The sequence below is a fragment of the Prionailurus bengalensis genome, chromosome C2 (genome assembly GCF_016509475.1).
Source record: "Prionailurus bengalensis isolate Pbe53 chromosome C2, Fcat_Pben_1.1_paternal_pri, whole genome shotgun sequence".
Lineage (NCBI taxonomy): Eukaryota > Metazoa > Chordata > Mammalia > Carnivora > Felidae > Prionailurus > Prionailurus bengalensis.
In genome coordinates, this window is record NC_057350.1 from 53122389 (window position 1) to 53137686 (window position 15298).

General features: G+C 35.8%; 1 protein-coding gene across 4 annotated transcripts in view; it reads right to left on the reverse strand.

Annotated features, from left to right (window-relative positions):
* The window catches only part of CBLB (Cbl proto-oncogene B), a 217891-nt gene that overhangs the window by 34174 nt on the left and 168419 nt on the right, over positions 1-15298 (reverse strand). For all 4 annotated transcript variants that reach the window (XM_043594053.1, XM_043594055.1, XM_043594054.1 and 1 more), the window contains exon 13: positions 11358-11452. In XM_043594053.1, the coding sequence (XP_043449988.1) occupies positions 11358-11452 (95 nt within the window). The remainder of the gene's footprint in view (positions 1-11357; positions 11453-15298) is intronic.

Sequence of the window (15298 nt, forward strand, 5' to 3'; positions counted from 1 at the left end):
CGAAGTTTTCAAGCTTCAACTATGTATTTGAGTCTCTAGAAAGTTCAAAATTAAAGAAAAATCTCTCCCAAGATTTTTCAAAAGCATATTTCTACCTGTCTTTGAAGACTTTTTCAATACTGATTTTTGAATTTTTGTTTGTTTGAGCAACCTCTGAATTCAAATGACAGTTTACAGTGAAATAAAATCATAGTAACAGACTGACAGAAAGTCCACTGCCACTGACCAGAGCCCAAGCTAATAACCTTATGAGGAACTACCCCTCCTATAGTGTAACCTTAGAAGAGATACATTCCAAATGAAGGCTGGTGAGTACATGCACTGCAAAACTGTGATCTGATGGATATTATGGTAGGGATTTCAAACATGACCTTTCCACAAAATCTTATACACATGGACATCAATTTAGCTAACTCAAGGACCAGAATGGGTTCTATTAGCAAATGAAACAATATACATCCTTTCTGTGCCCTACTATACTTTCATTCATAATGAATCTTTTTTTGCCAATGCAATTCAAGCATATCCAGTATTAAAGAAAAAGGAAAAGACTTCTTGACCAAATGTTCAGCAACAACATCAATGTCAGAAATCTATCTGCCGGTTGGGGGTTACTTCCAAAAATTTAAGAGTTTCCAAAGAAGCACTGCATATTGAGGCAAGAATGGACAGTTTATGAAATCACATCTGTTGTGGATGATTCTATATTTTCTTTTCAATGATGAAGAATTTCGTCTGGGTAATTCCCCCTAGTCTTTTGCCTTGATGCAAATCAACACATAGAATATTTCTGAAGAAGATGAAAAATAAAGCTCAAATAAGATTTTTGGAATAATAAAGGCTTACCACTAAAATTTACTAATCAGAGATTATTAGCTTAAATGGATTTTACTGGATTACATCTAGAAGGGGAAAATGTCTTCAAGTGGCATTTGTATCTAAATCCCAAAAAAGTGCTTCGATATCCCATTTATCACCTTTTTAATAAGTTCTAAAATCAGATATTCTTCTTCTTCTTTGTGTTTTTAGTGCAAACTTCTGATATCAGTATAATAGTCTAGAGAAGCTAGTTTATAAGAATATCATTCCAGTGCATTTTATTCAGTATTACATAAATTTTTATATCAAATTAATCTTGCCCAGTTCAGAAGGAAAAAAAAAATAAAAGCAGTTTCTATAATAAAAAATAGGAATGTACACTATGGGCTTCGGGTGATTACATATCAAAACAGGTTCATCCATTTTAACAAATGTACCGCTATGGAGGAAGATATTGATGGGAAGGGAGAGGTACGTGTGGGGGCAGGAAGTATATGGGAAATCACTGTGCCTTCTCAATTTTGCTGGGAATCTAAAAAAACAAAGTCTTTAATCACTCTAAACTTGTCTAAAAAATAAAGTTTTAATAAAAAAGAAGGTACAAGTGAGATAAAGAAGTTGTATATAAAATATCAAAAAAGAAATCTCCATTCATGTAAATAATTACACTATTTGTAACTATACTTGGGATTTTTTTCCTTCACAAACTAATTCAAAAAGTACGTTCAGGGGCGCCTGGGTGGCGCAGTTGGTTAAGCGTCCAACTTCAGCCAGGTCACGATCTCGCGGTCCGTGAGTTCGAGCCCCGCGTCAGGCTCTGGGCTGATGGCTCGGAGCCTGGAGCCTGTTTCCGATTCTGTGTCTCCCTCTCTCTCTGCCCCTCCCGCGTTCATGCTCTGTCTCTCTCTGTCCCAAAAATAAATAAACGTTGAAAAAAAAAATTAAAAAAAAAAAGTACGTTCAATTTTACTTGAAATAAGCGGTAAAATAATTAGTGTAGCAATTTTCATAAGCTATCATGTAAGTTTACTTTTGGCAGTGAAGAAAACATCTAACTTAAGGGACACAAGAACACTTCATTCATTGATGTGGCTTCTGAGAAATGTTTGGGATATCAGAGGAATAAAACAGAGCAAATTATTATTTGGTTAGTTCCAAGTTAAAGTGGCCAAGTAAACCATCTTACCATTTATACCTATTACTTCATTCCCTTTGTATTATCATCGTACATCCATGGACTATTCTGCACTGTGGCTGTCATTCTGGAGTTAATACATGGGTAATGAACAAGGCCACATTCTCTCAAAGATGCACAGCCATCCTCTCCCCAGCCTGCACCTCCTGTTAAATTCACTGCGTGTTAGTTATCTGAGCCTCCGGTGAGAAATACATCCACTTCCTGCAAGTGCACACTTGGAACCAACCAAGAATACATTTTGCAATGCTTTTCTTAGTGATTTTTACATGTTGAGACAAACTCAGATACACTCCTCTATAATATTTGATATTCTTGGTGTGAGAGGCACATCATGAGAGGGGTTTATTTGTGTAACTTTTCTTTCAACTTTAATTCTTTTGATTAATGTACATTTAGTATATGTGCCTTCATTGACATCGTGTTTTCTATATATTCATTTCTGTCTTTCTGTCCTGAATTGCAAAATGCTTAAGGGTAGACCCTGAGTCAACAAAGGCCTGGCGTGGTATGCGTCAAGGGGGGCACTCCCGGCTTTTAGACAAAAATGAGTGGTTATCAGAGAAACAGATGACAAAGCTGTTAAAGGAGAGGGAACAATCATTTTTAGGATTCTTTTATAATCTAGAAAAACATTTTTAAATATATCATTTCACTTGCTTTCTACATGTAAAAATCTTTATTTAGTAATTTCTGAAGGCATGTTTTTTTTTAAAAATATCTTTTATTAAAACTAAGTCTTCAGAGCTTGCTATATACATTAGTCCACATTTCTTGTATTAACTGTCAGAATCCTAACAGGGAAAATAAAATACTTAACTCAGAGAAATCAGTCCTGAGAAGTGGTAACACAAAATAAAGCTGTATTTGAAAGGATTGCACGTATGCCACAAATAAGTAATTTCCCCAGAATATCAGAGTGAGCTTTGTAATACTGATTTTAAGCGTTCTTTCATGACATTAAGAAAAGTCTGTGGTATATTATTAGGTTTAACACAAGCTTTCCTGTAAGCTTTAATTATAAGCATTTCACCTACTTGTTTTTAAATTGGAGAAACAGATTTTAAGTTACATTTTTAAGTTAACTTAGAACCAATATGCATTTCTAAAATTTTCTGGGGTCTGCTTTAAAAATCAGGAAGACAGATACTGAGGAAACACATACTTTTCTTGCGAATCTAATTTTCCAGTATGTTGGATGTTAAAGACTTCACGATGATATTTACAGTGGCATTATTTGTAATTGCCAAAAACTGGAATCAACCCAAATGTCCCTCAGTGGAGGGATGGATAAAGCGTGCCTTATAATGGAATATGTACTCTGCAGCAATTGAAAGGAACCAACCATTGATACACTTGACAACATTGATGAATCTCAAATGCATTATACTAAGTAGAGAGAAGCCAGACTCAATGGGGTACGTACTGCATGATTCTATTTATATGACCTTCTGGAAAAGGCAAAACCGTACTGGACATGAATTACACTGGTAATTTCCAGGGGTCTGGCGTGAAGGAAGAATCTGACATAGGCACAGGGGGATTTTTTGGAGTGATGGAACTGTCCTAGAACTTGATTGTGGTGGTGATTACGTGACCATGCTTTAGTCAGAACTCACAAAACTGAATTTTACTGTACATAAGTTATGCTTTAATAACTGAAAATTTTCTTTTTAAGATTAAAAATTCATTTTAACTCATTTCAGGTATTGCAGATATGCATCTTTCACAAATATGCTGAATATTCTTAGTGGCCTTCACATAACTTATTTAATTCTATTTGAGACTACGGAGCAACGTTAACAGAAACATGATAAATGCTTGACTGTTGTGGAATATGCAAGGATGCCTTCCCTTAATATGAAAATAAAATCTCATTTTAATCCTATACATTTTCTATCAATGGATCAATATGTTCATGGACAAATGGAGAATATAGGATAGATCATGCCTCTGTGGGACAAAAAAGAAACAGTATAAGGAATATATTTTACATTGTATATTTAAATAGAATCCAGTGGCTCACATTTCAATGGCTAGGTTTTTTGTGATCATAAATCAGCTTTTTTGTAAATGATAACTAACAGGTTTGTCAGACTATTAGGATTAATGTTATATCAGTTCTCATCAGAGCTTTTAGTTAGAGACAATGAAAGATTAGTGGAATTAGTGGTATTCCCCCTACCAAGATTATAGCCATCCACCAAATTTCATTTTCCCACAAAAGATGAGAAGGGATTATTCTATGTGAATTTAGAAATTACAACACTAGAATAAAAAGGAGAGAAATAATACTCATATTACTGCTTCTTCTGTTGAGACTGGTTTAAAATGATATAGTGGCAACCCTCAATTGTTTTCATCAAGGCATCAACCAGTAGTTTCCAGGGATTCACCACAAAACACCAGAATATCTGAGTTTGGATGGTCAAGTTACTTTGCAGGAGATTTGAACAAAGTTTATTTTGCTGCATAAACTCACCGATTTATAAGTTAAGTCTGAGTTTCAAATATCAAGCCATATCAATAGGTCAGACTCAAATGCACAAACATTCTACATGATACAATGAGAGAAGAACACCACAGTGATCACAGTGAACAAACTGAAAAGAAAGACCCACTCTCCACCATCCCTTATATGTCATGTCAATTGTTACCTACAGGAGACCACCATCTTTGGTAATAATGCACCTTTCCATTTACCCAAGGTAGAACAAACAAAAATAGTGCAATATCTTGGCTAGTCTTAAAAAGATTTTAAGGTACTGGAGGAAAGCTGGTTCAGAGACTAATGAAAGAGCAACCATATTCATTTACTAGGATTAAAAAAATAGGGGCGCCTGGGTGGCTCAGTCGGTTAAGCGTCTGACTTTGGCTCAGGTCATGATCTCACGGTCCGTGAGTTTGAGCCCCGCGTCAGGCTCTGTGCTGACAGCTCAGAGCCTGGAGCCTGTTTCCGATTCTGTGTCTCCCTCTCTCTCTGACCCTCCCCTGTTCATGCTCTGTCTCTCTCTGTCTCAAAAATAAATAAACGTTAAAAAAAAATTAAAAAAAAAATAGAGTAGCCTCTTAATTACAGCTTTATCTTCCATTGAAAAGTTTTCTACCATATTTGTCTTATACTTAAATCAATAATAATTTCTTATCATTGGGCATAAAAAGGATTCATGTAAAACCAAAGTACATTCAGTCTACAGGAATCCTCAGGTGAATAACAACAGAATATGTTTTCCTGCTCTTTTGACACTGAGCACAAATAATGAGACCTGGTATGCACCATATACAAAATAACACACTTCCATCAAGCTCATTCCCTTTCAGTGGTTTTAAGTTACAATGTGATATTTGGATTAATATCTCCCAAGGCTTAGTACTTTTTTCTCTTCTCTGTCTTCAAATCTTAGTCAAAAACAAAGCAAAACAAAACAAAACTCTCCCCTCTCCCATGAGTTTGCCAAATAATTTCATTCATATTCATCTAACTTTAGAATTTTACACTTACATTTACATACAGACCATTCTGGAGACTGTTTAAAGACAACCACAATCACAAGCGCGTTCACATGCACAGATGCTGATGTTTGAAGTGTGGACCTTTTTGGTGACTCTGGAGGGTGGCAGTAGTTGAGGTTACATTCACAAAACTACATTTCTAGTTTATTTTCTGAAGCAATTTGGTAATAAATGGAGATTTTGATAAGAACCAATAATGTTCTTACAATCAACATTGCAGGGGTAAGTGGTATAGTCTCCTTCAAGGTAATGCTTTAATATGTAAGTTCGTATACTGTTGAAAATCTCAGAGTTACATTCGTATGCCTAAGAGCGTAGCCAATCTACTAAATTTGTGATTTGACATGTAGAAATAAATTTATTAGCTTTAGATAGTACCTGCTGAAATATTTACCTGAATATAATATTTGGATGTTATGTCTAACTAATTGCTCCCTCAACACTTCAATTTAGGTGTGTGTGTGTGTGTGTGTGTGTGTGTGTGTGTAACAGGCATCCCAAACTCTTCAGGTCCCTCAGTCTCCATTTTATACCTCTGTCCTGTTCCCACATCTGTTCCTTCTCCAGTCTCCCTCACTTTGGAAAATGGCACCAACCATTCACTCGGTTTCTTTAGCCAAAAACTTATGTAAGAAGAGTCGTCACTATCATACCTCACAGATATCCAATTTATTAACAGGTCCCACTGGACCAAAATATACCCCAAAGCTGACCCAGTAACTCCATCACCGTTACTCCAGTCAGAGCCCTGACCATCTCTGACTGGTCTACCACATCAGATGACGGCACTCTCCATTGGTCTCCCTGCTTCCCCAAAGACCATTCTTCACACAGCAGCCAGGGAAATTCCTTAAAAATGCAAACCAGCATCATGTCATAATGCTGACCCAAACTTTCTAAAACTCACCAAACCAAAGTTCTTACCTTGGCTTTAAAGACAGTATACTATTTAGCCCCTGAATACCATATTCAACTCTAGTCACACTGTCCTTGCTGCTCTTCAACATGCTGAAGAGATTCACGTGCCTCCCTTTTCTACACTTGAGTCGTCTAGCTTTCATGCTCTTTACCCAGATAACCTCATGGCTTGCTCCTTTACTGCTTTCAGGCTCTGGTCAAATATTACCTTTCCTGATGACTTTACCTAAAGTATAAACCTCCATATACTATTTATCCCCTTCCCTGCTTTATTTTTCCTCCTAGCACTTACAACTACCTGACAAAATACAATATCATTATTTGTTTACTTTCTGTTCTCCTAACTAGAGCACAAGTTCCAGTGAGGATGGGATTTTATCTAGTTCATGCTGCATCTCCACTTATTACACACAACTGAGTAAAAAGTAGCTCAGGCAAAAATTAGGATTCTCTATTCACCGAACTGAAAATGTTATTAGCACCTTATCTGTTTGGAAAAGCAGGTAACAGTGATCAACACCACCGTCTCCAACAGCAAACCTTTTTTTTTTTTTAATGTTTATTTATTTCTTACAGAAAGAGAGCACACACGAGCAAGTAGGGGATGGGGCAGAGAGGGAGACAAAGAATCTGAACAGGCTTCAGGCTCTGAATTGACAGCACAGAGCCCGACGTGGGGCTCGAACTCACAGACCGTGAGATCATGGCCTAAGCCGAAGGCAGACACTCAACCCACTAAGCCACTCAGGCGCCCCTAAACCTTTTTTTTTTTTTTTACAAAAGTATTAATCAAATAATATTTGTTCAGCATGCATTTGAAGGCTTACGATTAATATTCCAAAAGTACAAAAGGTGCATTTATAAAAGACAAGGCACCCAAAATATTCTTCTGAAAAAAGAAAATGACATTCATCTGCATTCTAGAACATCTTACTTGAAAATGATCATTCCATTATTACTGGCAATAATTCTTCTATTTATTTGTCAATATCTTGTGTCAAGTGAAATAATTTTTTTAACTGTTTCAGATTTCATTTAAATTTTAAAAAATCAAATTATTTCAAGACAAATATAATTTAGTAAAAATTTAGTAAAAATGTAATAAAAACAAACCACATAGGATTTTTTTCATTCTCCCCCTAGAAAATAGTAGGCACTCATGTTTCAAGCTTTTATTTAAAATTTTACGTTTGTAGCTAAATGTCAATGATGTTAATTAAATAGAAACATTTAGAAAAACTAAAAAAAAAAAAACAAAACCCAAAAACCAAATCAATGTATACTAGTACAGTTTCAGCTTTCTTCTACAAACAGGATATTTCTTAAAAATAAATTCTGTATTCTTCTAGGCCTCAACATAAGTCATACAATAAAAGTCACATAATTGCAAACACTTTTACAAGAAAGTAAAACTATCACAGAGTAGCCTATTATATCAAGTAGAAGGTGATCAGAGTAACATCAAATAACTTATTACTCTTTAGTAAATATTTATAACAATACAAAGTACATTTAAAGGTAAATGCTAGCTGTGACTTTCCTGAATTCAACACTGAGGGTCTCAACGTTTGTGAGAACTGCAAAAGTCTGAGTAGTAATTTGTGATTTTGCTTTGGACTTATTTTGAAACATGCAGTAAGAGTCTAACATAGAATTAGGTACTTGAACATCCAACATCCCATTTCGTCCCTATTTGCTGAGACCTCTGTTCTATGCCCCTCCAGTACTAAGGGTCTATTCCTCACTGTACCCTGGTTTACATTCTAATGAGGCCCAGATAGATCAAACATAACAAACAAACGCAAAACTAGAGCAGTAATCCAACTCACGCTGGCTTCAGCAATGAGACACAACGAGCCACAAATGAACATTTAAGCTGCCAAATATTTCATGTAAGTCAGCATTATAGATGAGCATCCCTTAAAAAAACACTGCATAGAATCTAAAAAGTTGAAGCTCAAAAGGAATTTGGAGATCATTTAAGATAAACACTCTTTCATTTATCAGATAGAGAAAGCGAGGCCCTGAGAAGTTACTTTGTTCAAAGACAAGACAAATATTTAATATGCTAGAGTCAGGTCTGAGGCCAAGTCTGATTTAATTTTAATATTCACTTCAGAATTCCATGCTGGTTTCATAATAAGACAGTCCATAAATGACTACGGAAAATGCCTACTAAAATATTAAGTAACAAAAAAGGGCATGGAAATTATCTCTATAATATAATCTATGTCATGTAAAAAAAAGTCTAAAAATGTCAAAATGTTGAAACTCTGGACATGGATATTTGGAGTATGTAGATGCTCAAATTTACATATTTGTTAAATTTTTGTCATTTCTAGTTTCCATATTTTATACAATGAACAAATGCCACCCATATAGTCAGATTAAAAAAATTGAAGAGATAAATGTGCAATGAAAAGTCAACTCTTGCATTGTTAACTATGGTTAATTTGCAGCATGCAAAACAAAACTATTTTGCTGTTAAATCTGCATTGTTTAAGTATTTCTCTGTTTAAGTAAAGCAACTGCACTGTTTCTGAGGGAAAAATCAAGAATAAATGGAGAGAAAATATACTTACAAGGACTTACAAACTGAAGTACTAGAAAAATGTCAATACATTACACTATGAATTTATTCTTACTTTATAGGAGAAACACGTAACTAAAATACATACGAAGCAAACTGCAACCTCTGCTTATCTCACTTGCCAACATGAATTTAACAAACAGAATGTGAAAATTTAATCTAATTGGCAAGGTTTTATTTACTTTGTTTCTGACGTTCTCTGAATTATCAGAATTAATTGAACTTGAGATATTTTATTACATATATTCAGAGTTCATCTGAGGCTATGATACCATACGTTCTTACTGATTTAGAGCCTACTATACAGAATATGTGTATTTGCTTCCAACTTTTATGTCAGTTACATTATCTGGCAGTTCCCAGAAAAGTTACCAGTGGAGAATGCTCCAATGAGCTTAGTTTCCCACTGTCCCCTGAATGATGGCAAACTTCACACTCTTGCTGCTTCTCATCTGCTCCCCTTTTGAACTGTGCCTATTCTCCATGACTCAGGAAATTTTCATCTCTTTATGAAACATCCTTGACTTCCAAGGTCTGTAACAGTCTTTCCTCCAAGTGAAAGTAAAAACTAACAACTAGAATTGTACAAGTCAACATAATGTTCTCCAGAGGTTTCATGTGTGTTAATTTTATTTTCTAGAGTAGAGTGCAAACTTCAGGGGCTGGGTTTCGCTTATCCTTCTTTTGCATCCATATGTATAGGGGATCTCAGTGACCAGCAGAGAAAGGAGTAAATGCTCTAAGACTTTCAGTTGGAAGTGAGGATCTTACCCGATAATCAACCAAGTAACCACATATTTGTGATATAGGCACCACACAGCAAAAACAGTAAAGTGTTAGGGAAGAATCAGAAAGGACAAGAAAAACATTTTGCTCTCAAAACCTTATGACCTTTTTTTTTAATGTGAAGAAGCACTTTAAAATTAGAAAACAGTGGAGCAGAGTACATAATTAAATGTAGACAATAAACTGTAGGAAGAAGACTGAGAATTAGTCTTACCACTTACTATCATTATGAATGAAGAAGTCAGAGAAGTTTTCATAAAGAAACAGAGCCTGAGACATGGACCTATAGAATAAAGAGTCTGAAAAGGTGGTGCATAGGAGGAAGCAGCTTAAAAATTCACAAAGCCAAAAAAAAAAAAAAATCAAGACAAGATTGGAGGGGAAACATGAGGAATTACTGAACAATATTTTAGTTGGGTAAAATTCTGTGGATCTTACTGCTAGCAGAAGAGCATAGATTAACTTAAAAGGAAAGAAAAAAAACAATGCTGGGTTTTGAGCAGGAAACTGATCTGGGGAAAGCAGAATGAAAACAATTCAGCTGTGTAAACAAAATATATTGGAGAAAAGGCAGGTAGCCTGATTTAATATAAAAAGTGAAAAAATTGGAATCAGGAGACTTGGTTTTATCCTGGTTTGACTTGGGTACCTATATTAACTAACTGCCTAATGTGCTTCTTGTGTCCCCATTTTTCAAATGAGATAACCCAGGTTAACTTATTTTTCAGTTAATGCATTTTAAAATCCATTGATATTAATTCTAAAATCGTAACACATCATCCATTATGTCTGTTCTTCCAGACATCCAGCTATGAGGCAACAGGGAAGATTAGCTGACTATAAAAAACTTCAAAAGAACAAGCAAATAGGACTTACTGGCTGAATGGATTCAGAAATTGTGAAAATTGAAAGAATCAAAGATTATTTTCTGATATCACACTGGATAGTTGGGATAAATGTGACACCACTTGGGAAGAGAGATAAATTGAGGGGAAAGCGCACCGTGCTACTCTGTCCTCTTTATTTTTATTTTTATTTTTATTTTTGAGAGAGAGAGCGAGAGAGCAAGAGAGAATGACCCCCGGAGCATGAGTGGGGGAGGAGCAGAGAGAGAGGGAGAGGGAGACACAGAATTGGAAGCAGGCTCCAGGCTCTTGAGCTTTCAGCACAGAGCCTGATGTGGGGCTCGAACTCATGAACCGTGAGATCATGACCTGAGCTGAAGTTGGATGCTTAACTGACTGAGCCACCCAGGCGCCCCTGCTCTCTCTTCTTCTTAGATACAAAGAAGACTCAAGTTCTCTCTCCCTGTTGTTCCATATGCAACCTCAGAGTTTAGGTAAGTATCACATATGCTGTGGTTACCAGCAAAGAATCAGGAAGGACCTTGATTTCTGGTACTTTATAAATCTGGCTGAATCACTTTTATTGATGTGTTTCTATTCACCTTGTACTTTCTGTATTGAGTACCTCATATCGACTATTTACCATATCCATATGCATGGAGAGATGCTCTGCAAATTCAGTAAAACTCACTTGATGCTAGGGAGAAGGGCAGCAGCTGGAGGAGGAGGAGAAAGCCGGGGAGGAACATCATATTCTTCACTTCCCAGGTGACCATTGGAAAAGACCTGAAAGGAAATCCAAGGGTTCATTTAGAATTTAACTTCTGGAGGACCTTAAAACAGTAGAAGCTCTTAGAAAACCTATAATTTTGAGAAGAATATGTAATTTCTGTTTATTTAAACAAGCACAATATCATATAATTTACTTAGGAGTCAGTTGCACCATAGTGATTATTCACCACCACCACCCAAAGGAACACCAAGTTATATGTAAAAAGTATAATACAACACGATTCTTAAACACATTGAGAAGGAATGCGTACTATAATTTCTATAAAACAGATACACACAACTTGATACACAGATGGTGAAATTCCCCAAATAACCATCAGTTTTTATTGAAAAGTTACCATTCTCCATAGGATTCAGGGAAGAAAAAGCAGTACCAGTGCAATTCTTATTTCAATTCTCCCAAATAAAAGTGTTGTAAATTATATCTCTCTGGGGTTAACAGAACATTTTTAAACTTCTTGATAAAACCTTACAGAAATGCCTTTCATCTTTCAAGACTGAAGCATCAACACTATTGGGAAGTAGAGCCCGCCTGCTCTTTCAGAGCGCGTGCAATTTTAACCAGAATTTTCAGTGTGAACACCACCAACTAAAACGGTTACCTTGCTCATAAGGTACCGGCAGAGAACCAGTGTTTTGTTACTCAGAATCAGAAATTCTGATTCCCAGGTTTCTCAGTTACACTACAGGGACTGAGCAACAGCGCTTGTGACTAATCCGAGAACTTGAAATAAAGCAATTAAAAAAAGAGAAAATAACTTCATATAGACATATTCACACACATACAAAAAAGATTAAACCTATTTTAAAATCTTTAAGTAATTATTAGTGTTTTATCATGGGGCGCTCACCTCAACTCTTAACGAATTCATATTTAAAGGATAGGCTTAAGTTGGAGCAAAAGGCTATAATGTAACCTGAATAGAGCCCCATCAATGACCTACCAATTTCTTTTCCTCCCCCCGTATTTCTAAAATGCTGCTGAAGCTCTAGAATGCAAAATTGAAAAGCCCATACCTTCTCTATCAACTTAAAATAAGAAACATGGTTTAAAGAACACATTTGAAATACATCAATATTTGCATTTCAAAGTTACACAATCTAAATCTTATGGCATTGAAGTTTCACTCTAAAAACTAGGACCTGTGCTAGAGTTCCAATGTCTCCTTTGCGCGGCTCCCTCATTCGATGCACTCTTATAGTTACACTATGATAAAACAGATCCTAAACACGGTTTCATTCTGAATTCCATGTTCCCACCTGTACCCACTTCACTAGACTTAATCATTTTAGCTGCCGCTACCTGAGGGAGTGCAATAAATTACAAGTTGGGCTAAAAATAAATATTTTATGTTCTCTGGAGATTTGAAAAGCCTGTTTAAAAATAGGAGAAAACAATAATTCCTCAAATGTGCGGATGGATAGCCATCGACTGAAGCAGTTCGCACTGAAACCCCACAGATTCAGGCCTTCTTTATTCAACTGAGGAAACAACTTTTTCCTCTGTCCCAAATCTACCGCAATTCCACTGAAATTACTACCAACTTAAATATTTTGATACTATTACTCCTCTGCCAAAAAAATAGAAAAACAAAAACAACAAAAAAACCTTTAAGACCTCTTTCCTAACAAATTAAAGATAACATAGTATAGAATTCAAGACTCCGTATTATTGGTTAGAATCTACACTGCCATAATTTCACCTATCCTGCCAATTCTCTCTCTCTCTATTCTATCCATTGAAAATGGACTTCCTTCGCTATGCATATTTTCTCTAACCTCATGCGGTTCCTTCCTGTCGTGTCTATAAAAACACCTACTAATCTTTTCATGTCTATAGCCAGTGACCTTCTTGTGTGCAGCTTTCTTTATTCCTTCTTTTACACTGCATCTCAATTTGATTTTTTTTTCTTCTTGAGGATCCCATATTGTATTTTCTGAACGCTTCTCTTACGCCTTATCTTTTAGTTAATCATACACCTGTCTCATTCTCACCACACTACACTGTGCTTTATTCATTTTGTATTTCCCATGCTGTCTTGAACATCCTAAGTACTCTTACAGCTAAAGGAGGTTGAAGAATGAGGAGACATTAAGGTAAGTTTGGGCTTATGGAAGAAGTTTAATCTGAGTTATCACACAATTTACTATAAATTCTAGGTTATCCTAGATTAATATTTTTCTATATGCCTCAAGACAGCATTTGTTACTAATCTTGGAAGTTCGAAATGTCTTATGATTCAACTGTTGTCTAAATATTAAGCTTAAGGTGTTTGGGATCCTTGAGATTCAGGGAACACATTTGTGATAATCGTAGCACAATTAAGACAAACCTTTTTATCTGTACAAAACCCCAAACACAACCCCTTTTCCCTATCCCACACATGTAAACCGACACAAAATCTACCCCAAAAATATCACTATAGTTTGTCCTTCTACACCATCAGATTGGCAATGAAGCCAGTGAACATAGAGGACTTATTTCTTGATAGACAGTCCTTGAGATTTAGAGATAAGTTTGAGGTCATTCACATAAACATGTGCCTCTCCACCAAAAGAGCAAAAGCCACAATCTCAAAAAAAGGGGAATCTTTCGATGCATTTATCTAGCAGCATCTTCAAAAGATTATTGTACACAGGGTCATTTTAGAATAATGTCACTTGAAGTAACATAACAAGTCAGAGATAGTTTTTATCACATTAGAAACAGCAGTATTCTTAACCTTTCGAGAGAAACCAATAAAGATAGCTTAACACAACGTTAGCATCTAGATCTAAGTAGATAAATCTCAAGTTTCCAATGATGTTTTAAAGCATTTTAATGCAAATATTTTCACCTCAGCTAATTAAAACAAACCAACAACAGTAAGTATCTAGCCAACAAAATACTTATTAAGGGACAGGTGTCCTATTAAGGGACAGGTTTCTAGAACGCAAGAATTTCAGAGAAAGGAAACAGTACTATAGGAAAGAAATCTCTTACCAATAATACAAGATAAATAAACCTAGTAATTCTTAGCTTGCAGATTCATGTTAAAAGTAAAGGATTACTTTAGCTAATCTGATCACGCAAGGTAGGGGTGGGGGGATAGGGAGGTGATGAAAGTCACAGGGAATTCTTACACTTCATTTTAACGATGAGCTGAACAGCTCTTTCCCTAACAGCTCTGTACAAGTAGGAAATGCAGTAGAATTTACTCTTGCTGTCCTTACCATTTGCCAAGCGAAGATGCAAATCAAAAGGGCAAATGGCTCTAGTGGATGATGGGAAGTGGCACAGGGACAGAGGACACATGATGAAGGAGAGCGAGGTGCCACTTCATGTACAGGGTGTCCATTTTATGAATTCCCTTATGGTAGGTATTCCACAGGTACACTTCATTCTAATGTAAACATTTGGTGCTTATTTGGGTTTCTTATCTTTAAAATGGGAAGATGATGTTTAATTTGAAGTCTTACCTCTAATGAAAATAAGTCTAAAGGATAGTTGCTCCTATTTCACACAAGAATGCATTTGCTTACAATTAATTGGGGAGACTGATGGGTTATGTGAAGGTACATCAAGTTCCAGATATCTAGATCCCCATGCCCTTTATTCCCATGATAAAATGTTTTAAAAACTGCATACTAGGTAATAGGTATGGAGGGTGAGGATACATTGTAACATTTACCATTCTCATTAAAAACAGGAGGAAAAGAAATCCTTTTTTAAACAAGGAGATTATATTCTACCTTTGGCTGAAGGCCAGTGCTGGAAAAATACATTAAAAACTGTTTTTCTTAAAAAAAAAGAAAAAAGGTGGAGGGCACCTGGGTGACTCAGTCAGTTAAGTGTCCAAC